The sequence below is a fragment of the Cheilinus undulatus genome, linkage group 19 (genome assembly GCF_018320785.1).
Source record: "Cheilinus undulatus linkage group 19, ASM1832078v1, whole genome shotgun sequence".
NCBI classification, from domain to species: domain Eukaryota; kingdom Metazoa; phylum Chordata; class Actinopteri; order Labriformes; family Labridae; genus Cheilinus; species Cheilinus undulatus.
In genome coordinates this window covers 40,361,881-40,386,917 of record NC_054883.1, presented here as the reverse complement: position 1 = coordinate 40,386,917, position 25,037 = coordinate 40,361,881, and the positions used below count along the sequence as shown (strand labels likewise).

The following is a 25,037-nucleotide window of genomic DNA, read 5'->3' as shown; positions in this document are numbered from 1 at the left end:
CAACACAAACAAGGGGGGAACTGAAGTGACCACAAACTAAACATGTAATTTATTTAAACAGAAACCAACCAAAACTAGCCTATTTGAATAAACTAATGACAAGAAATGATCACTCAAATATCAGAAAGTCCAAAGCAAAAGAAATTAATCTAATTATCAGATAATAAGTCCAAGTCTCCCCTCCTTCAGTCTCCACTGCTGGCAGCCTCCACTTCCTGTGGGCAGGGCTTAAAAGGCCATCTTGAGCAGCCAGCAGATCCTTTGTCAGGTGATCTCAATAAAGAGAACAAAGGAAGTGTGAGTATTACAGGAAATTAAACATAATAGCATCAAATTAAGGCAATTGACAGGATGTTAACTGTGTGCACCCAAATCAGAAAACAGCTGTCAACTGCAATAAAGTGAAGTCTATTTTAACAAATGTGAAAGTGTGATGTGATTGTTTAAAGGGGAAACAAAAGTGACTCAGATTTGTCAAATTAAATCAACAGAAATACTAACAGGTGGTGGCAGCAGATGATGTGGCTGCCACAGTGTCAATATGACACTTGTCCAAGAATTGCCAACTTATTAATGCAATCTAAGCAATGCTCACTGTTTTACTGATATGACTAAAGATCGTTTAGTTTCTGTACTCTGTGATAAAAAAGTACAGAAAATGTAGACAGCATCCCTAAATGGAGATGTTGCCAGTGTTTTTGTACGATTTTGACAGTACAGGAGTTTGCCTGCATTTTTTTTCTTATTAAAAGCAATAAATAACCCTATATCAGGTGACAAAGATTTTTTTTGTTGTTGCCTCGGTTTCAAAGGTCATACCATTTTCCAAATTTTGCCAACGTATTTGTGCAGCATCCACAAACTCAAACGTTGTTGATGTATTTGTTCAGTTTTCACAGCTTATAGGAGTTTGCCTGTTTAAAAAAATGCCCAATATTGAGTCTTCAGGATTTCCCTTTTTCAATACTCCACTTTTCCAAAGTTATTGCCAATGTATTTGAGCAATCTAAGCAGCCCTAACTCCTTTATGAATATGACCAAAGATGAATAAGTTTCTGTACTTTTTATACCATAACGTAAAGAAATCTTTGACAACATCTATAAACGAAAATGTTGCCAATGTTTTTCTTCATTTTTGACCACTGTTGGGTGTTTCTGACTTCCTTTTTGCCATGATTTCAAACATGTATCAGTATGACATGTATCTAAATGTTGTCAACATTTTTGTGCAATTTAGGCAGTGCTTTCTCTTTAACATAAATGACTTCCAAACAGGTTTTATCATCATATTATCAAATATTGTCAATGTATTTGTGCAAGCTTTACAGTGAGCAGGAGTTTGTCTACAATTTTTGATAATAATGATAAAAAAAAATGCTGGGCGTACAAGGTTTCTGTTTTGGTTGCTGTGCAATTAATATGCCACTTTTCCAGACCAGTTCTAGACCAGTGGTTCTTGACCTTTTCAGCCCGTGACCCCCAAAATAAAGCTGCCAGAGACCGGGGACCCTCACTGTACCTGAAGATGGTTGAATACAGCCATGAACAGTCAAGAATAGTCAAGTACTCTCAAGGCCGTCCATGTAGGGGGATAAATGGGAGAGGTTTCTGGTGGCCAGCCAAACTGGGGGCCCATGGAGTTACACAAAACCATGGTCCATTTTAAAGTTAAGCTGTGAAAACCATATTTTATATTTAACCTGAAGAACCACTCGTCTCAAATAAACAAATCTCTTTTTAATCATTTGTGTAGTGAAAGGCTTCTTAAAAATGTAAAACCCTTTTCTTTGTTAAAAAAGGATTAAAATGGTTTAAAAATGGCAAAATTGGGTTAATAATGGAAAAAAAGGTGAAGTTGGATTTAAAGTAGCAGAAATGTGGCAAAAATGGGCAGAAATAGTGATAAAAACGAGTTAAAATGTGACTGACGTGGCTTTAAATTTGCAATTGGATGGAAATTTTGTGAAATGGGATGAAAAATTCATATACACGGGCAAAAAAGGGTTAACTGAGAAAGAAAAAATAGATATTGGCAGAAATTGGTTAAACAAGCAAAAATGGGCATATCAATGGTGAAATGGGGTTAAAAGGGGAAAAAGTGGGTGTAAAAAGTGGTTTAAAGGGTTAACAGTAGCAATGATGGGTCAACAGAGGGAACATTAAACTTAAATGGCAAGAAATGTTTAGAAGTGGCAAAAAAAGTCAGAAAAAAGTGGTAAACTGACAAAAATAGGTGTTACATGATAAAATGTGTTAAAATTAGTGGGAAAAATGATGAAAATGGATAAAAATGTTGACAAAATTGGTGTAAAGTGGCAAGAGTGTAATTTAAAAAATATTCTTAGATTTTTAGGGCAGCTGGAGACCCCCCTCTCAGTGTCTTGCAACTCTCATGAGGGTCAGACCCCAAGGTTGAGAACCACTTCTCTAGACAATGCACTTACTCTTTCAGTTGAAAATAAAACTGAAGACCATGAGGTCTATGTACTAAGGGACATTTTGACAACCCCCTCTAGTATTGCAGCATAATTGATTTAATTCAGTGTTACTCAAACCTGCTCAACCAAAGAGCCAAATTGTTGAAAAATACCTTTGAAAGAGCCGCAATCTAATCGGTGAAAAGTGGCAACAAAAGTAAGTTAAAGTAGGAAAAATGTTCAAAAAGCAGCAGAAGTGGCAAAACATTGGTGAGAGGGGACAAACTAGGCATAAAATTGCAAAAACTTGGTTTAAAAAAAAAACGGCAAAAACGGGGAGAAAAATGAATTACAGTCGGTAAAAATGGTAAAAAAAAAAAGCGGTAAAATGTTGCAAAAAATGAGTGAATAGTGACTAAAATGGGCAAAAAAACAGCAAGAGTGAAAAAAATGGGGGACACAAGTGGCATTCAATGGCATAAGGCAGCTGAAATGGGCAAGAAGAGGCAAAAAATTGTTAAAAAGGGTCAAAATAGAACAATAGTGTCAGAAAGAAGTGGTGAAATAGGCTTAGAAAGCAGTAAAATGGATGAAAAGTGGCAAAAAAAAGGAAAAATTAGGGAAGGTGGTTGCAAATAATGGCGATAGAAATATACAGACATAAAATAAAGGTTGGCAAAGCTATAGCTGCACAAGAGTGTAGCTTGCATAATAGTTTCTGAGGTCAATGTTTCCCTTTTTTTAGGGTTTTCTGTGTAAAAAATATTTCAGATGAAGACATAGAAGAGCTACATATCATGACAAAAGAGCCACATGTGGCTCAAGAGCCACGCGTCGAGTATCACTATTTTAATTGCAATTGCAATATCAGGCTGTGCAATTATCTTATCATGTAAACTGCTGCATTTAATTTTCCATTAAGTGGTACTTGGGGGTAGACTCATGATACCATTTATGAATTATACCATAATTGCTATCGCAATTGCAATATTGTCCAGTTTAATCACAATTGCACAATCCTGCCAAATCATGCAGCACTATCATGGAGTTAGTATCTTCCCAAATGGCTGGATATGTTTCTCAATACCCAAATTTAAAGCCGTAGTTATTGTCAAATATGAAATTATCAGATGATATGTTGAAGTTGCAGTAATTGCTCAGCCACTCAGCACTGCTGAGACGTGTTGTGACACAAAGAACATTATCTGTCAGCGGATGCTTTTCTCCGCTTTGACACGTCTTCATGTTCTGGCATCTTTAGGGATCTGTCAGCATGGCGATGGAAGCGCAGGGGAGACAGACACCCCACCCCTCCCTCGCTCGCATGTGCGCGGCCTGGCGAACAGACTGCCGGGAGTAGAGGTCAGGAGCGCCCGGGCCATCACGCTGCTGACAGCTCAGATTTATTTTTAATCTCGGGTGATGAGAGCTAGCCACACAGATCATGTGGCTTGTTAGTATTGAGTGGCGAGCCCCGGCACCATAGCGCCATGATCTTATACAAAGAAAATGTGACAAAATAATGACCTTGGTGAGGTAAAGCTCGGATAATTGGGAGCTAGACGGATGCTGTTTGATTGTTATTCCACAAGTGAAAGGTGCATTGAAAAGTCAGGCCGTTCCTCCTCCGTTTCGCCCTCATTAACACTTCCGACCTCTCGAAAAGTGAAGGACATTCTGTTGATTGTGTCTCTTATTTACTTTCAACTCATTTTTGACCAATTTCTTTATGATTGCTGAAAAAATGTCATTATCGTTGCATCAGCAAGCACATTACTGGCTGTCTAAAGTGACTGCGGTCACACAGGCGATTTTGCTGACGGTACTTTCTCCCCTCTCTCCTCTATGTCTTTGTCTCTCTCTTTTCGCCCTCTCCATCTATCTCTTTTCTGATAGGTGCCAATTACACAGCCTGCGTGTAGAAGCCGGCCCTATCGCCGCTGACCCTGTTAGCCACCTTTAATGTCAACTCCCCGGCTCCTAAGTGAAGGGAATTACCCCACTCTTAGTCTCCAATCAGGACAGAAAAAGAAGAGCAGCACAGCAAAATGCAGAGCTTGACTCTTTTGCAGCGGGTCTGACTGCTCTTGCTGTCTACTGAAGCACAGGGTCAGGACTGTGTGGATAAAACCCCCCCGAGGGTTTTGACATTTCAGCCTCACTGTCTTTTTTTAGTGTTCGCTCCCTCTCCTGGCCTCGCTGCTTTTTTGGAGAGCGCCCAGATGATGGGGTGGTGTCGCTCAGGCGTGTGCAGAGCCCTCGCTCTCCTGGCGCTCCTGTTTCCCCTGCGGGAGAAAGGGGGCTGCTGGGGGCTGAATCCCGGCTCTGGGGATCTGGAGAAGTCCCCGCACTCTGATCCAGACCCCCGGGAGGTCCTGCACAGGCACAGGCGCAGCTGGGTATGGAACCAGTTCTTCGTATTGGAGGAGTACACAGGAAATGAGCCGCTCTATGTTGGCAAGGTAAGTGATCTGTGACTGTTAATGGAGCAGCATTAGCACGGCTTAATGTGTCGCTACACGAACAGGAAACAACTACAAAACCCCTCATGATAAACTGATACAGCCATCCTTACACCGAGGGCTGGGCAATATGGATCATGTTTCTGCACTGGAATAACTGTTTGTCACAGTACCAGAGTTGGAAACTTTGACATGACTCAAGCTACATTACATTACATTATATTAAAATGTCAAGAATTTGGGCTCGTCCAAATTATCTACACTTCATGGTGTCAAAAAGTGTCAGACTGAATGATCTAGAGCTGTGATAGTCCACATGTGGCTCTTATATGTCTTAATTTGAAATATTATTCCCCCAGAAAACCTTTAGAAAGGGAAACTATGACCTCAGAAATTATCCATTGCAATCACATTAATCAGTTTGAATCCCCACATTTATGCAGTTGGCTTTAATTTTCAACCTTTATTTTTTGTGTGTACATTTCCATTGCTCTTACGTGCAATTATGTGCCTTTTCTTCAAAATGTTTTTGCTACTTTTGATCAATTTTACTACTTCTATCCCATTTTTGCCAGCAGCTTTTTGCCTCTTTTATCCTGCTTTTTGCTATTTGCGATTTTTTCCCTTTTTGGTGATTTTCTTTTTTTGCCACTTTTCGCCCATGTAAGCCACGCTTTGCCATTAAATGCCACTGTTTCAGCATTCTTGCCACTCTTTGCTGCATTTTGAGCATTTTCTCACATTTTTCCCCACTTTAGTCACTTTTACACTCATTTTTTGCCATGTTTTTCTGTTTTTGGCCATTTTTTTGCCACATGAAACTCATTTTTTGGTGACTTCATACCCATTTTGCCACTTACTGCCCTATTATGCCACTTTTTCTCCCTGTTTTTCAACTTTTCACCCACTTTTTGCTGCCATTTTATGCCTTCTTTGCCCCTTTTCGCTAACCTTGCGAAGCAGATGGATTCGCCCGTTTCCTTGTTTTTCACTGCTGAATCCATCTTGCAAAGCTCCCATCTGAACCGTTTGGGCCCGGTTAGAAAGTGACAGGACCAATCAGCGTTGAGGGGCAGTACTTTCAGGTGCAGCAGAGTCATGATGTAAACAAGCAGCAGCAAGAGCTGGTGCAGTTATGGAGGAAGAGATTAGCGTGGATGCTGCTAAAGCGCCAGCTTTATCAGAACTTGACGACATTTCTTCGTTAAAAGAAGAACAAAGAACAGCAGTGCGTTGTTTTCTTTTCAAAAACCACAAAAATCGAGTATTTACATGTCTATAGTTGCCATGTTTTGCATTATTCCTCAGTAGCTGCGCACGCGCAGCTAGATAGCGGCTACGTCACGTGTTTTGTTGCTCTGATTGGCCCGTAGAGATGTGACAGACAGAACGTTCACCCAATCACACTCCGAGTTTTTTTCAAAGTGTCTGCCTTTTCTCAAAGAAAACTGGCCAATGGATTGTTTTTTATGGTTAAAAATTGCTGGAAACTTCAGCATCGTACAAAACTGATGATCTTCAGTCACCTTCAGGGATATTCTAAACAGAAGATGGACAGCGCTCTCTTAGTTGCAGAAATACGTTGGCAACCTTTGGAAACTTATTGATGCCTTTTTGATGCCATAAGAGCAGAAATCCTCCATAACCTGTTTTGGGTGATTTGGCTGTTTAAAATTATCAACAACTGCAGGAAAACATTCTCCTCTCTCTCCTCTGTCTTTGCAGGAAAACATGTTTGTGCAGTTTAGACAGCATGGTGGAGTTTGCTGATCAATGATAAATCACCCAATATTGTGTGTCTAGGATTGGATTTTTGCTAATGATATAAATTCAGTACAACAAAAGTAAAAGTTAATTTCCCTTTTAGACTAAACATTTCAAAAAGATTATCCTGTGATCACTGAGCAATGAACATCAACAAAGTTTCTAAAAAGAAATAGTATTCTTTTCCCCTCTGTCTCATTTGAAATGACACTGGTGCATCTTCAAAGCTCGATATATCGCCCAGCCCTGGTCACATCTCCTCTTCATGCAGATCCAGCTGCTGCTTTAATGCACCTGTACAGGGAAGCACATATCAATAACCTCTTTGCATAATGACCTGCAGAATCTAGGACACAGAAGTGTTTTATAGAGTTGCACATATTCCCAACGCCCTACATAAAGTGTTAAACAAATGAAAAAAGCCCAACACAGACAGTGTAGGAAGAAAAGTATTCTGCATTTTATTCCATCAAGGCTGAAGTACGTGCTTGTACAAATGTGCAGTTTGAGTTTAGAGGACAACATGCAGACGTGACAAGGTAATTTGCATCGCAATCATTCCCCCAGAAAAGGTGCATATTACTCAAATGTGTCTTTGTGGAGTAGGTGCTCTGCCAGGGTACAAGTCGATAGATCAAAGTAATGCATGCTTTGGCAAATAAACAAGTATGAAACCCTCCCAATGACACAAATGGCAGAGTTAACGTGAGGCTATGGCGACAGAGTGACTGATGGTGCATTTGTGAGATACAGTAACGTGGCGTTTCTATTATGCATGACTTTCCCTCAGGTGAGCGTGTACACAGGCCACAGTGGGATGTACTTCACTTACATGAAAGAAAGGATACAACAGCTTAGAAGTCTCTGCCACAAGTACACAGCCTGCTTAGAATTCATATTTAACAGCAGCTGTAGATGGTGGCGTGAGCGTAGTTTGAACCAGTGGCTCTGGAGCCTCATGTGGCTCTTTTTTGTCTTAATTTTAAATATTATTCCCCCAGAAAACCTTAAAAAAAGGAAACTTTTTTGCCCATTTTGCAACTTTTATCCCATTTTTGCCCATTTTCACCCTTTTTTTTCCTCCCCATTCTCACCCATTTAAGCTACCTTTTTCCATTGAATACCACTTTTTTTATACTTCTTTGTCTATTTTTACCCATTTAGGCAACGCTTTGCCATTTAATACCACTTTTTCCCTACTTTATCACCCATTTTGACACCCTTTTTTTTGTTTTTAACCTATTTTTTTGCCACTTTTATCCCATTTTGGCCCTTTTTCACCTTTTTTTCCTCCCCATTATCACCCATTTAAGCTATCTTTTCCTATTGAATATTACGTTTTTCATACTTTTTTTCCCATTTTGACATTCATTTTTGCAACTTTGTACCCATTTTTTTGCCATTTTAATCCCATATTTTGCCCTTTTCACCCTTCTTCTCCCCATTTTCACCCATCTAAGCTACCTTTTGTCATTAACTACCACTTTTTTCCTAGTATTTTTTCAGTTCATCCTTAAGTCGGAGTGGGCATTTGTGCAAAGTTTGGGAGGAATACATCGATTTCATCTTAAAAATATCATATTTATAAGCGAGGGATGAGTGATCTTGACATTTAGTGATGTCCTTCAAAATTGTATCAGTTCATCATTTAGTCAAATTTAAAGGAAGCTCCTCCAAATGATCTTGAGATATAACCTTTACAAACAATGGATGAACATGACACTGAATGACCCTGACTCTGGACAGTGACGCCCAAAATCGTATCTGTTTATCCTCAGGTCAGAGTGGACATTCTTGTGAAGTTTGAAGAGAATACATCCTGATGTAGTGATGACCTCCAAAATCTAATTGGTCATCATGGAAGCATTGAAGCATCCATAAGATAATGTATTCACAAGAAACGAATGAACATTAGGCCCAATGATTCTAACCCACAACCTCCAAAATCTTATAAGTTTATTCTTCAATCAGAGTGAACACATCTTCAAAGTTTGGAGAGAATTCCTCAGTGTTCTTGAGACATTGTGTTCACAAGATTTGCCCAGACAGATGGACAAATGGCGTCCATCATAGTGGAAGAATGGAGAGACAGGTCATAATGCATCAGGCCCTGGGTAATGCCCACATGGAGGCATAGAAATGAATATACAGTAAAGGAAAAAAGACTGAAATCAAAGTTTAGGAAAAAGGATGCATTAAGAGTATTATGCTCGGAAACTCGGCTCCATCAGGCCTGTGTAGGTGTAATTTGATTGACATTTACCGAACAATACGCCAACTGCTCCTGTCACAACACATTTGTAACTTCGCCCCACCCACAGAGAACTTAAATACAGTATAAGTTCTCCATGTTATAATGATGAAAACTGCTGAAACTTTAGTAGAACATGAAGTGTTATTAAAGGTTTATATTGCACCCAATCTGAAGTAGGTACCTGAGTAGGAAAATTAGATCTTAGGGCTCAATAATACAATATTCAAACATAGTTTGTAGCATTCTACCACTCAAAGTCACTTTTAATTTTGTCTGCCAAGTAAAGATAGTTAACTATGAAGTACATTATTTCATCTGTAGAGTGTAGTATGAGTAATGCACTTAGTTATATTAGGCGTCCTGAGGTTACTTAACTTCTGATGTCAAAAAAGCCAAGAGACCAGAAGGCACGGACAGTACAATAAAATACAAAGACCTAAATGAAACAATACAGTAGGTTGCTGCATGACCTTAGCTTAAGACAGACCAGGCATAAAGTTACCCTTCTCCCAAGCTGTAGTTCTCTTGCAGATTAAATAAGATTGCCCTCTGGGATTTTCCTTTATTGTGCCACATTCATTCTACCTTTACAACCTCAGGACCAGCTGCTGAGAAGCATCCCCACAGCATGATGCCTCCACCACTGTACTTCACAGTAGAGATTAGGGCTGAACGACTTGCAAGAATAATCTACTTGCACATTTTTCCCCAATATTGCGATTATTTTAGGTTCCTCATCATATATTTTTTTTCAATAAAAACAAGCAATAAATCATTCTAAATTAAAATGTCCACAATATTAGCTATAATATACTAGGGAAAAAAGATTTTAAACAAATATCTTATTGTGATTATTTTGGCTCATATTGCAAATTTGATATCAATTGCTATATTGAGGGGGAAAATCGTTTTTATGCCAATGTCATTCTAAATAGCAAAAACAAGTACATTAGTAGAAAAGGAATTTTTATTAAAAAAACATCAGTTTGCGTTATGTACATAAAATCTCTTCTGCAAAAAAGCGTTAAAATGGTATGTAGACACATTTCAAGTTAAAGAAAAATTGCAGCTTTTGCGATTTGTAAATTGCAGCAGGCCATATTGCGATTTAATCTTATTTGCAACTAATTGCCCAGCCCTTGTGGGGATGGTGTGTTTGCGGTGATGTCCAAACCAGTGTTGATTTTGTTGACTAAAACTGTGACTAAAAATATTCATCGACAGCCTTCATTTCATGACAAAAACTAGACTAAGACTAACAGAAATAGATCTGTGATGACTAAAGGTACCATACATCAGAAGGCTTTAAAAAGATTTGGAAAAGACTTTTGGAAAACTATCAGCTCACACCTGCTCACATCTAAATACAGTACAATACAATACAAGAATGTTATTTATCCCCGAAGGGAAATTCAATCGTCTGGGATTCTCATCTGTTTACATGACATATCATAACAACAAAGATGTTTTTAGAGTTTTTAGTCACAGCCTATTCTCAGACTGAGATTTTACAAAGACTATTTACAAGACTACTACTAGATTCTTTTAGCAATTTTTTCCCACCATGCAATTTTTTCCAAGGTCGTGATATGTTGGACAATTCACATCGAACAGGCTGGGCTGATCTGCCCACAGCTCCACCAGCCGCTCCTCTTTCTGGACGGTCCATATTGGTCGGGACCTTCAATGTTTCACTGCCGGTGTTTCTTGTTTGTCCATGCCGCTCTGCCGCTTTTGTGGTTGTTTTGACTGGCAGGTTTCCTGTTTCTGGTTTTGTCAGAGCTCATCTATTGATAGTTGATAGTGTTACATCACTGCGACTTGTGATCATATCAAACATGTTTGATATGATCACAAGTCCAAGACTAGGAAAAAACTGATAAGAAACAGCAGATTACCACCTTAAACTTAACGACAGAGATAACAGGAGCCCGTCGTGACTCCAGTAAGACTCCTAAAATTTACTAAAGACTTTCAGTTTTATGTCTGACTTTGAAAATCTTTTGGTGTAAACCCAGCATTAAACTGACCAAAAGTAAGTTTAGTTTTCATCAAGATGACTAAAATGTAAAGTACAGTAGTTTTCTTCAGGCCTTAAAAATCCATGATATTTCTCCACTGTGGGTAAATCTATCAACAATGAATCTGTATCTTTTCTGCCTCTCAGCTGTAGAAAGCAGGGACCCCAGGTTTAGCTGAGTGCAGAGAACACACTACCATGATTTGGTACGAGATTTAGGCAAGAGAATAAATGCTTGGACTAAAAGTAAAGGCTAAAATATGAGGACTTTTTACGGACTAAAACTAGACTAAAATGCTTTTGAGTTTTCGTCCACTCAAACTAGACTAAACTAAAAAAGGTAGACATGACTAAAATGTGACTAAAATTAAAAGACATGTAATCAAAAGACTTAAACTGAGACTAAAATTAAAAATAGCTGTCAAAATTAACTCTGGTCCAAACGCAGTGTTTTGTCTGATGGCCACAAAGCACCATTTTGGTCTCCAAAGAACTTTCTTCCACTCGATCATGGAGTCTCCACATGCCTTTTGGCAAAGTCTAGTCCAGATTTAATGACATTTCTTAAAGAGTGGCTTTCTCTTTGCCACTCTCCCATAAATCTCTGAATGATGAAGAACCCAGGCAACAGTTGTTGTCTGCAGAGTCTCTCCCATCTCAGCTGCTGAAGCTTGGAACTCCTTCAGGGATTTTGTTAGGACGGCCTGATCTAGGCAGATTTACTCATGGCCATTTTCTCGCCATTTCTTGTTGATGGATTTAACTGAGCTACGAGGATGTTCAGTGCCTTGTTTGTTTGTATCCATCTCCTGACTTATACTTTTCAACACTTCTTCTGTGAGTTGCTTGAAGTGTTCTTTTATCTATGTGGTGTAATGGTAGCCAGGAATACTGATGAACCAGTGACTGGACCTTGCAGACACAGGTGTCTGCTTCTCTGTTGTTTGAACACAGGAAATAAAACCTTTCAGAGGGGGACCCTGAGACCGCCCTCTCAAAGTAATGTATGTTCAGCATGGAGGCACATCTCTAGGTGGTTGACTAATCCCACCTTAAGGCGGCAACCTTAACATTAAAGGGCTGTGGGAGACACTGACTTCTACCACTATTTAATCAGAAAACTCCAAGGTTTTCATCCTTTTCACTCTCTTTGTCAGGAAGCTAATGCTTTTTGTTTGTTTGCTTTGCAGATTTCGCCCTTTTTCACAATCTGTTTGCCTGAAGGTCTTTACCGGAATGCTGCAAATGAATATTTTTTTTTTTGCAAGTTAGACAGCAGCCCTCCTACACATCTGTCTTATGAAATAGATGTGCAAAGCATTATTTCTATTTTGAAAACTTGTGTCATGAGATGTTGGTTTGCTTCGCAGTGTGAGGTGTACACAGAGCTTTCAGCACCACACTTTGAACGGACAGCTCCCGCCTGTTAAAACAGCTCTGGTGTGTGCATTGCGGGGCCAGATGGGTCTTGGATTGGTCTCCAGATCCCTGTTATCTTGGAGAATTTTCTGGTCTTATTATTAAATTAGTTTTCATCTTTCCGCTCATCTGCAGGATAATCACTCTCATCTGCATGTATTTGCCGGGTCTGCTCTCACAAGCCCATTTCCTTGCTGTCTCTGAACTGGATTAGCGTCTCCAGCTGGAATTAGGATACATTTCGCTGTCCTATTGTTCTCCTTTTCTGTTTTTGCCAGAGGGCTGTCGGAGGAAAGCTTCAAATCAGAATGAGCCTTTCAGTGACACTGCTGGAGTTCACTTAAAGGTCATTTCTGGTCTAAGCGTGGTTTCTTAAACGCTGTCTTGTCTCATTCGTGTGTTGTAAAAGATCTACAAAATGTGACTTTTTTGGGGAGTGTTTTGCTTGTGAACATCTGTTTTCTGTTTCCGCTGTTTTGTCCTTGTCCTTGTGTGCTGCTGGTTTGAAAGTTGCATGAAAAAACGGTACAGTAGAGAGGAATTTCGAGGGCCTCTCTTCTTTTACACATGCTCGTGTATGATTGCTTTTCTTGTTAGTAAATCCCAAAGGACGTGAGCGAGCTGATTACTTATTCATAGATGTGTGGAGATCTGCTTATCCACATGGAATATACACAAACTCATTTGCAAGCCTCCTTTTTTCTAACAGGTAGGCGTTTTATTTTTCACATTTGTGCTCTGATTGATCCGTATTTCGTCTGGCGTTTGTGGATTTAGCTCTTGTTAGCAGCTTACACTTACAGGGAGAATGTGAAAAAGCACATCAGGCTGCATCTTTACATCTGACCTCGTGGCCCAGTTCAATCGAGACATTTCAGAAACGTGAAAAATCACATGCATTGTCCCCCTGTGGGTGTAAGCAGGCTGCCCTGGGAGCTTGTGAAGCTGTCACATTATTTGTTCCCTGAGATCATAGTTGTCATATAGTGTGCGTTTGCTTGCTATCACAAGGACACGCTGCTGTGAAAAGTCCAAGTGGGACATTCTGACCTCAGTTTGAGCGACATGGAAGGTCCTGCCGTGTCAGGACAATGACCTTACTAGAATTGAATTCTTTAGTTGCTTCTGCAGAAAAACAAACATGCTGCCAAAGCTTTTTTTTTCATGCTCAGCTGTAAAATCTCAGCAGGTGATGACATGAGCAGTAATCGCTTTAGTCAGATGTTTCTAATACGACAAACAATAGAAATGGCGCCCTGGTGCACGGTTTGGTCATTTATTTGGCTGGAAGCAAACTGGAATATGATATAGTTGGTGGAAAATGGGAAGTCATCACTTTGGCCTCTCCGCTCTGTTTGCATCTGCAGTCTGCTTTGCTTTAATGCATTCTGTCAGATTCCGAATTTCACAACCAAATGTCTCATTATGCCTTGGCACTCTGCCTCGGGTAAGTGTACTGGCCTGGAATCAGCTGCAGTCACATCAAGCTGGTGGAAACATACATTAAAGAAGCCCCTGAACTGCACAGCCTTCTGCTGGAAATTGGTGACGCTTGTGTTTGAACAAGCGGCAACGCTGCAGCTACTCATCCGCTTAACAAACACTTACTGGTAAACATGTTGTGATAATTTTTCCTGCAGTGTTCATGTGACTAAATATTTGCAAGTGAATAAATCCGTAGTGTCGGCTGAGGAAAATATGTAAGCAAGCGTTCAACGGGAAGGTTAGATCTCAGTTTTGTTAACCCTTTGAACTCTCCAAATGTCGCAGTCTGCTGCTGCATGGTTTGATTTTTTTATTAGTTTGATGTTCTTTTTTTCAAAGAATATGCAAATGAGAATCCCTTTAATTAAGACTTCAGGTGTAAATTAATAGATAAACCAAGTTAATTAATATCAGTCCAGAAAATTGTGCCAGTGACTGGGATTTTTCTTGTTTGCTGTGTAACAGAAGGCTGAAAGACAATTTTCACGAATGAAAAAAAACCCACAAAACACATTTCAAAACCAAGACAAATAAGGCCAAACTTCCCTTGGATGTTGCAAGTGTGTTGGATGTATGCACCTAAGCTGTTCCTACTTGTAAGGAAGACGATCCTCTGAATCCTCTACTGGACTAGTCAGCTCTAAGTTTGACTCTGAATCACATTTACATCATGACAGGCAGATAGTTTAGTGCAAAGATGTCTGAGTTTCATTTTCATATCCTGCATTTTTATACTGCAGGAGTCCTTACATTACCCTTTTGGTAGTGTTTTATTTAACTGGGCCATAGTTACCTACTGATTTATAGTAATAAGTGTAATTATTAAGTAATTTCTCAATAATAAGGTGGTAATTGTGTAATACGTAATAATTTGGCATTTTACACAGTCATGACTGTACTGTTTAGTAGGGCTGAACAATTTGGGAAAATAATCTAATTTCAATATTTTTCCCCAATATTACAATTGCAATTTGATGTGCAAATATTTCTTAAGTTACTCGTTATATGCATTTTCCAACAAACACAAGCAATAAATCATTCTTTATTGTAACCAACACAATATTAGACTAAATTAGGGCTCAAGTATTTTGAAAACAATTTGTAATCGTGATGATTTTGATTCGTATTGCAAAAAGGATATGAATTGTTGCATTGAAGGGAGTGATCTTTTTTATGTCATTCACATACAGTGCTTAACAAATTTATTGGACTACCCTAACCCTAACCAAAGTCAGGTTTATGCCACAGCTGCCCTAAATTAACAGCACTGGTAAAACCAAAATCATTTTTATGTTTCTGCAATGGTTAATACACCAATATGTGGAAGCTCTTTAACCCAAATGATATTTTTAATGCTAAAATAGAATTATTATTGTTATCCATGAATTTTCAAATTTACCGATTTACAATAAAACTGAAAAAATAGTAAAGTACATTAATATTTCTTGATTAATGTGTCAAATTATAGTTATTTACTGTCATTCCTGAAGAGAAAAATGAGTTTTAGTGGTTGAATGTTATGCTTGATTCATTTCTGACTTCTCAGAGAAGCCCAGTGAGCCGGCTCAAATTTGGGTGAATTCAGTTTGAAATTCCTCATTCCTGTTCAAAATGGTAAAACGTGGAGAGCTGACTGAAAATGAAAGAGTCCGCATTAAAGCACTTCATGATGCTGGATGGTCTCTGAGACAGATATGACAGGTGGTCTGATAAATTTGTTAAGCACGGTGTAATACGAAAAACTTACAAAAATTAAGCATTATATGTAATGCTTTATATCTCTGCTGCAAAAAAGTTTTTAAATGGTATTTTGACGCCAATTTTAAGTTAAAAAAAAAAAAAGCAACTTCTGCGATTTGAAAATTGCAGCAGGCCATATTGTGATTTTGTCTAATTTTTGATTAATTGACCAGCCCTACTATTCAGGAAGTATTTGAGTTTTAAATATGTATTATTCATCAAATAATTCCTTGTAATGCCTGACTGACTCCACCCCTTTCAGGAAGTGGATGTGGCTTAAAGACCCTGTAAAGTGAAATCCATAATTTGGGTCTTAACACTCTAGAAATGTTGGAATCTGGTTGCTGTAAACATGTGAAAACACTGAGATCTACATGTGACTGAATTCTGGATTTAGATTGTTAGAAAGCTTTTCACCTCTTTACTGGCTTGGTTTCATGTGGGCGGGGCCAATATGTGGGAATGACCCCGCCCCTCTAACACCACAATATGAAATCACAGAGCAGTTCATCTCAGCACAGTGGGTGTGGCTTCAGCTCATTCAACAGTCACGCCCACACCATCCTGGAGTAGATTTTACTTCCTCATTTTTCATGGTTTTGAAGCTTAATTTTACAAACTTAGGGATGTTTGGTTTGGTTGAAATTTGACCTGGAGGTTTATAACACAGTGAGCTGTCATACAACAAACTTAGATATAGATTTATTTTCACTTTACAGGGTCTTTAATGGATTGAGCTCTCCTGATCCTCCTCTCAGGATCAGGCAAGAGTACCTTGATGCAGACAAGATGGCCGACATACATCCAGTCCATACCGGAGGTCTCAACTGGAAGTCTGTACGTCTAAGGTCAGGCTAAGGCATTAAAACCCGAGTGGTTAGGTTCAGGGTAAGGCAGTGGGGAAGGTGATATATTTGAGATCCAGCACCAAGGGTTAGGCTTAGACGCCAGAAAGACTTTCAAACACTGGCAGCTGAGTCCAACACGAAGAAGAAACTTCCCCTTGGGACTTCCGGCATGGATTGGATGTATAGCGACGCCCATGTTGGCCATCTTGACTGCAGTTAGGTCCCTCTCGGATCAGGAGAGGAGGGCGGAACTTTCTTCCAAGCGGGGAGGGCCAACTGAACTTGGGGGCGGGGCTAACTCCCCCCATGACATCATGAGGGGAGAATCTGAGAACGGCTTGTTTCAGAACACATTTTCTGAAAGATGGAGAAAGAATGTGTGTGTGTGTGGGGGGGGGGGGTTCTTGATTCTTGATTCCTGATTCTTGGTGGGTTTCTGGACAGACCAAGGGCACATATTTTTGTTAGAAAATCCTGAAGAAGTGTATTTTGCATAATAAGGTACCTTGAAGTGACACAGAGACAAACCTTTTCAGCAAATAGCCTGAACCCTGCCATGACTACAGTGTGGTCTCTTAACCTTAATCGTAACCTTTCCAGTGTTATGGAAATCAGCTGAACAGGATGGAGAAATACATAAAAGATGTCTTCTGCTCTGCTGAAGTGCTCATCAGTAATGTGAAGTCCATAAATACACCAGTGTGGCTTTTAATTTGGGGGGCAGGAGGTCACATTGGGGTTGTAGGGGAAACATTGATTTATGTGTAGAATAATTCAAGAGTATTTCTCTAGGCTCCAAAAGTCACTTCAACTTACTTTCTGAGATATGCCCATTTTTATGAGCAGAGTGCAAAGGCATTTTATAGTTTAATGTGCAAAAGAAGAACAGTGCTACAGTGGATTTTACTTTCTGTGACATAATTTCCTGAAGCATCTTCACATCCATAAATTTTGTAAAACACAAAAGCTGTGTAGGTTTTCTGAATGATGCTGCAGCTATAATGGTTTTATTTGATACGGATAGAGGCAGCGCCACTGCATATTCTCTGCATGTAAGGTAATTTAATGACATAATCAACAATGGTACGATGTGATCAAACAACCTTTGCTTTCTCTTGCTCGAAGAATGAAGGCTCTAGCTATTCTAGTTTTTATTTTAGGAGGATTTTTTACTGGTTCTTATTAAAAATGATCTCTTGTACCTAATTGCCTAGTTGCCTGCACCTTGTAACAATATTTCTCAACAGCTTACACAATGTAAGAATATCTCACACCTAATTACAATTTAATGACACAAAAGATAGTCCTAGCTCTCAGCTGCAATAACAATAACTTTCTCAGAGTTTTTGTTTTGGATTGGACTCCTGGAGAAAAGAGGAAATGCATGGAGAGAGAGTGGGTAAAATGGGACTGGGAGTCGAACCTGCGAGCAGTGTGGTGAGGGTTGTCGCCTCTGTGCATTGCTCCATGAACCGAGCTGAACCAGAGCTCCTAAAGGTCTGTTTTAAAGGGCTGAATTCCTTGCTTTAATCTTTGGAATAGTGTTTTTACTCTACTGAAGGATATAGTAGATGATATACCTTTATCTCATGTCTGTTTATGTTCAGTAGCCTGCAGACATTTGCTGCCTGTGAGGCAGAGTGCTGCTTCACATCACAGACATGACCCTTGTGCAGAAATTTCACCTTTTTCATACATCAGAACGAGCAGACTGACTAATCATCAGACTAATGGATGGACCTATTTCACCATATAGTTCAGGCAGCATTAGCCAGTGCTCCCCATTCACACTGACTAAAGAATTTCTACCAATACAAATAAAAGAAACTCAAAGGGGAGCATGGAAATGGAAAAACATCTCTTAACGGAGGGATCATATAGAGAGCTTTTGAAATCTTCAAGGAAACATTAAGTCCTAAACATTTTTAAAAAGGAAGCAGGAGGGTTTTTCATACTAAGACTCATATTCATGTCAGGGATTTTTCTCTTGTATTGAGGTCAGGGTTGGAAGCTCAACTGTTGTCAACATACAGCTTGATCCACGCATGAGACTCTGACAAATGGCTACCATTTAGCACCTCCAGATTGATAGTAAATTATACAACAATGAACACGCGACAAGCTAAACCTGCTTAGAAAGGCATGGGCTAAATTCTTACACTGACAGATTCTTAGCTGTCATCAGATGCCTAATGTCAGCTTTAACCCTCAGGCGTCACTTGGGACATTTTTGTCCATTTGGGCTAATTTTTCCTCTTTCTCTGCTCATTATTTTGGCTGTTTTAGTGCATATGGTCTAATTTTTTGCAAAAAGTTTCTTTCTTGGCAAATTTTCAAATCCAAATTTCAATCCCTCTAACAGGTCAGGGGAACACTGTGAAACAAATTTACTACCCTTTAAAGCCATTAAGGACAAAATGTCCACTTCCAAAAAAACTGCTATAAAAACTAAACAGATGAATTTTTTCTGCTTTTTTTTTGCATAAATCTTTTAAACAACTTCAGCTGTGCTCAAAACTATCAAACATTCAATCATTTTGAGGATTTTAACCCTTTAAATGCCAGTTTGATAACTTAAAGTCAATGCTGTTTTTATGAAAAAAGTGAAAATATGTGGTATCTTCCTTTAACCAAATGTTGGACGGCTGGGGCATCCAGCTTGGAGATATCAGTGATTAGCCAGAATATTCACTTTGATGCATTTTTAGTTTTTGTAAAGCATCCGATTTAAAATTTACCACCCTTTCAAGTCATTATGGACAAAAACGTCCACTTCCAAAAACGGCAATAAAAATAGTATGCATTAATATTTTTTCTGCTTTTTTTGATCAAATCTTTTGATCAACTTCAGTTCTAATCAGAACAATCAAATATTGAATAATTTTCAGGATTTTAACCCCTTCAGTGCCAGTTTGATTACAGGATGATGGTCATATTTTTTCTAAAAAAAACACACAGAACATTAATTATTTTCCAGAAAACTAATGTTGGAGAGGGGGTGGGGTGCTTTTTTAAATCAGTCCTGGGTATGTCAAACATTAGCCAAAATATTGACTTTGATGCATTATCAGTTTTTTTGTAGCATCTGATTTAAAATTTACTGTTTTCGAGTCACTTATGGAAAAACATCCCAATGACTCCTGTTCAAACCACATTTTTTTGATCTTTAAGTAATCATCTGGCATTTAAAGGGTTAAAATCCTCAAAAAGATTGAATGTTCGGTAGTTTTGAGCACAGCTGGAGTTGAAGATGCAAAAAACCCCCCCCAAAAAAAGCAGAAAAAAATATCAGTCTTTTAAGTTTTTATAGCAACTTTTTGGAAGAGGACATTTTTGTCCTTACTGGCTTTAAAGGGTAGTAAACTAAAGTGATGCCTGATGGATAAACAACTTCCTTGCTGAAGTGTCGTGGTTTTTACTGTGTCGTGGTACAGTGTAAGGGCTGCTCGTGGCAGAAACTGGCAGTTTAAATCAGTACAATCATTTTCTGTGGTTGTGAAGTCATGTAAACATGAACTGTTTTGCAAAGATAGTGAATAAAAATCAATAGTGCTGCGGCTCCCGGTATATCTCATAAATTACCGTTAGCAGGACATTTTAGCCTTGCTAACGGTGGTGTATGTAGGGTGGCCATGTGTCCGGCTTTTGGCTGAACAGTCCGGAATTTCAATGCCCCGTCCGACGTCAGGCGCAACCTCAAGCCGGACGCTTATTTGTCCTCCTTTTGGAGTCGCACCTGAACGTAACGCAGCATATTGTCCAATGCTCTTTTTCTCTGTACATCAGCCCGGTGTTTGTACAGAGCTTAACAAATGTATTAGACCACCTGTCATATCTGTCTCAGAGACCATCCAGCATCATGAAGTGCTTTGATGCGGACTCTTTCATTTTCAGTCAGCTCTCCACGTTTTACCATTTTGAACAGGAATGAGGAATTTCAAACTGAATTCACCCAAATTTGAGCCGGCTCACTGGGCTTCTCTGAGAAGTCAGAAATGAATCAAGCATAACATTCAACCACTAAAACTCATTTTTCTCTTCAGGAATGACAGTAAATAACTATAATTTGACATATTAATCAAAAAATATGAATGTACTTTACTATTTTTTCAGTTTTATTGTAAATCAGTAAATTTGAATATTCATGGATAACAATAATAATTCTATTTTAGCATTAAAAACATCATTTGGGTTAAAGAGCTTCTACATATTGGTGTATTAACCATTGCAGAAACATCAAAAATGATTTTGGTAATTACCAATGCTGTTAATTTAGGGCAGCTGTGGCATAAACCTTACTTTGGTTAGGGTTAGGGTGGTCTAGTAAATTTGTTAAGCACTGTATCTGCTTCTCAGAAATTATTTAGACTTTTTTTTTTTTTTTTAAGTTTTAATAACTAACTTCAGCCCGTAGACTCCCCTGTCTCCTCCACCGGCTTCATATCAATGTGCAGCTGATGGAGGAGACAGGATTAAAGCTTCTGTGTTGAGGTTAAAAAAGATAGTTAATCACTTCCAAAAAGCAGATAAAATTCAAAAAGGGGAAGTAGAAATATTGTTCTGAAAAGGCTATCATTCTTTTGCTGCGCTAAAAGCAGGAAGCGCTGCACTTTCGAGAAAATCCAGGAGAAATCAAAGACTTTAGGAGAAAAATTCGTCCCTGGAAAATCAAACAGTCTTAACAGGATTTCGTTGTAATAAGACTGGTCTTGCAATGCATTTTTGTGTTTATCTGTGCCGTAAAATTTCGCTGCCAGGCTACGATGGTGATGAGGAGGAGGATTTAGTGATGAAGTACTCTCACGCACGTGTATGATAAAAATGTTACATGTTCTCAAAAACACATGGAAAACACCATCCTTGTTGTAGAGACAGTTTTACTGTGCAGTAAATCACCTTACTACGGCGTTTTTCTGTTTCCTGCGTTCTGTAGATGATTGTTTTCAAAACGTCGTATAAACAAGGCCTTTGTTACTGTGGTGTAAAACGTTATCAAACTGTAATATGAGCATTTGGCCACTATTTAGCGCAAGGTAAAATTAGCTAGGAAGTTGCTAATGGGCTGTCAAGATTGTGGTTTTACCTTGAAATGCGGCTAGAAATAGCTCAGAAATGTGAAATATCTTGTCTTAAGGTTTTAAGAATTCTGTTGTTTATTTGAAACAATCAGAGTACTGAGCTTAAGGCATAGAGGTGTTTTAGCTGTTGGAAAATGGCTGCTGTATTAATGTGGTCGGTTGCAACAAGTGCTTGATGATATTTATTGCTGCAGTCATTAGACGTTTTTATGAGCATGCATCATGAGTATAATTCCTGACCTGGTGGCAAGAACCTGGTGTTGTGCGTGACAGTAATTCAGTTTAATAATCAAACAATATGCATCATGGGCATAAGGGAAAGTCCCACAGATAATTACAATGGAGCCAACATAACAGGGAAGTATGCAAGCTACTTCATTAGCATTCTATTAGGCGTTCGCTGTCAAATGGGTTAGAATCATAGAGCACAGGGCGCTGCTGCAAAGGTCAGTCTCAATAGCATCCACTCACACTCGCTGGTGCTGCAAACACAACGGCGCAGCTGGGGAGTAGTGAGAGCAGCATGTTGAGCCGGGGAGGAGGGTGATTCAAGCTGACAGGGGGGACATCATACACACGGTACCCAGGGACAAGAGCTCACAGTTGGGGGGGGGTGGCTCGTGAAGCATCCTAGGGGCCTCTGGGACGGTGGGAAAGCCTTTATCTGAGCCAGGGAATCAAAGAGGATGAACACAGCAGTGTAAACTAGACCAGAGGGTAGTTATCAGCAGGGTAAAGGAAAGGACAGAAGAGGAGCATTGTTTACTCTAGCACCGTCTCTCTCATATTGGGCCGAGGCCGGTGTCAACACAAGCGGGGCTGTTTTTTTTTTTAGATGAAGCCTAGTAAAGTCCAGGAGGAGGTCAGGGCAAAGTCAGGCTGACTCAAGAGCAACACTTGCATTACAATGTGCGCAATGAACAGCCCATTTAAATATTTATTGCAACTTCTGTGTCTGAAAATATGAAAGCATTACTATAGCTGAAAACAGATTGTACAAAAACTCTTTGGATATAAAAATGTTTTCTATTTAGTTCAAGGGTAAAACGGACCCGCTTACAAAAACTTTCCAGCGTTTCACATCAGATATTTTGTAGACTATTTAAAAATCAATTTGAACACATCTGACTCACTCTTTTTCACCTTCAAGCCTTTAATACAGCTTAATCTGTGGCCCAACACTTCAAAATCAGCCTTTCATATAAGTGGAGTTAGCAACAGTTTCCATGCAAAGTCCTGTAAGACTTTCACAATGAAGAAGTTCATGTAGGGATAATCAAAAAAGAACATCTCAATACAAGCATGCTGGAAAAATAAAAAGTCAAAATATTCCACAGTCAACTGTCAGTGGTATTATAACAAAGTGGAAGCCATTGGGAACGACGGCAACTCAGCCATCAAGTGGTAGGCCACGTAAAATGACGGAGCAGGGTCAGCGGATGCTGAGGTGTATAGGGCGCAGAGGTGGCTAACTTTCTGCAGTCAATCTCTACAGACCTCCAAACTTCATGTGGCCTTCAGATTAGCTCTAGAGCAGTGGTAGAGAGCTTCATGAATGGGTTTCCATGGCCGAGCAGCTGCATCCAAGCCATACATCACCAAGTGCAATGCAAAGCGTGGGATGCAGTGGTGTAAAGCACGCCGTCACTGGACTCTAGAGCAGTGGAGACGCCTTCTCTGGAGTGACCAATCGTGTTTCTCCATCTGGCAATCTGATGGACCAGTCTGGGTTTGGCGGTTGCCAGGAGAATGGTACTTGTCTGACTGCATTGTGCCAAGTGTAAAGTTTGGTGGAGGGGGGATTAGGGTGTGGGCTTGTTCTTCAGGAGCTGGGCTTGGCCCCTTAGTTCCAGTCAAAGGAACTCTGAATGCTTCAGCATACCAAGAGATTTTGGACAATTCCATGCTCCCAACTTTGTGGGAACAGTTTGGGGATGGCCCCTTCCTGTTCCAACATGACTGTGCACCAGTGCACAAAGCAAGGTCCATAAAGACATGGAGGAGAGAGTTTGGTGTGGATCAACTTGACTGGCCTGCACAGAGTCCTGATCTCAACTCCATAGAACACCTTTGGGATGAATTAGAGCAGAGACTGAGAGCCAGGCCTTCTGGTCCAACATCAGTGTGTGACCTCACAAATTCCCAGAAAAGTTGAAGCTGTTCTAGCTGCAATGGGTGGACCGATGTCATGTTAAACCCTACGGACTAAGAATGTGATGTTACTTAGGTTCATATGCGAGTCACGGCAAGTGAGCCAATACTTTTGGCAATATGGTGTATCTCTTCACCTATTAGCGCTGCCACCACGTGGAGGAAGAGAGAAGGCCTCGCCCACTAAGGCGATGTAGCGGCAGCATAGAGGTCCATTCATTCCTAATGGCTGTCCTCCATTTCCTGAGCTGAAATGCACATTCAGGATCACGACTGCAAACAAGCTATTATGTTAAAGACTGCAGAGAGCCTGGGTTTAACAGCTCTGATCAGCTTTCAGTGTCAAATTACTGCCCTTTCTTGCCTTAAATGTTTCACTTACATACACTATAGATTTATGAACATGAAAAGTTGAACTCTTTTTGTGATACGGCACCTAACCCGACAGCCATGCGATCTAAACTTTGCCTCTTTTGTTCACAACATGTTCACTAGAGATAGGAAAGTGGTGTGGATCTTACACAGTGATTTACTCCATGTGTGTTTACCCTCATTGCAGAAGCTGTAAGTCTTTTTAGCAAAGTTAAGTTATTATTTACAGCTTGGATTTACTCACCCTCCCCCTGCCTCACCCCTCGGCTAGGTTCTTCAAATTTATGGCGCTGTGTTGACGGTTTGATAAAAACAGAAGGTAAATCATGGTGGTGGTTGGATACACTGTATAAGATGAGCTCTTTCTTGCAGATAATAATACTGTAACTTAATTACACATTGAGGGTTTATTGTGTGTGCAGAGAAGAGTTTGAAGTTGCCATGTATTTTATTTCATGTTTTCTCTCTGTATTTGCTTTTATGGGCCTTTTTTTCTTCATCTCAATATGGCTTAGCTGAAGTTTCCTGAAGTGCTGATGTATTGGATTTTCAACATCCCCAACAGGTCTGATCTTGAATAATTCAAGACGGGTCCTCAGCCTGTGCTGAGAGGGTAGACGTACTATGAATACACACAAAAGTTTTAGATCTCTCCATTTTTCCTCTACAAAGTGGATAACAGGTGGCCCAGAGACTATTGTGTGGTATCATGGCGATATCAAACATTCTCCTCAGTTTCAATGAATAATGTAAGCATGGCAGGGCTTAAGTGCGAACAGGAAGAGGCTGGAATATCACTGCTGCTAGTTCATACAGAAACACTTCTATAGGTTAAAGAAGAAACCTTTTTAACATGCAGTCAGTTGGCTGGGAAGAAGAATCATGGCATGATGTGAGCAGGGGCGTGTCAAGACTTTATTGACTTGGGACGCTTCCCAGCTGCAGCCCTGATGTGTCCTTGGAGGGTTTGAAGTACATGTGCATAACATGATTGAAAAGCATTAACCACATCATTATGGGACAGTTC

At 39.7% G+C, this 25,037-nt stretch overlaps 1 protein-coding gene across 1 annotated transcript in view; it reads left to right on the top strand.

The window, feature by feature from the left end:
* The first annotated feature begins 281 nt into the window (after positions 1 to 281).
* The window catches only part of cdh7a (cadherin 7a), a 226,637-nt gene continuing 201,881 nt past the window's right edge, over positions 282 to 25,037 (top strand). The window contains exons 1-2 of the mRNA XM_041814197.1: positions 282 to 297; positions 4,314 to 4,879. Of these exons, the coding sequence (XP_041670131.1) occupies positions 4,640 to 4,879 (240 nt within the window). The 5' untranslated portion in view covers positions 282 to 297; positions 4,314 to 4,639. The remainder of the gene's footprint in view (positions 298 to 4,313; positions 4,880 to 25,037) is intronic.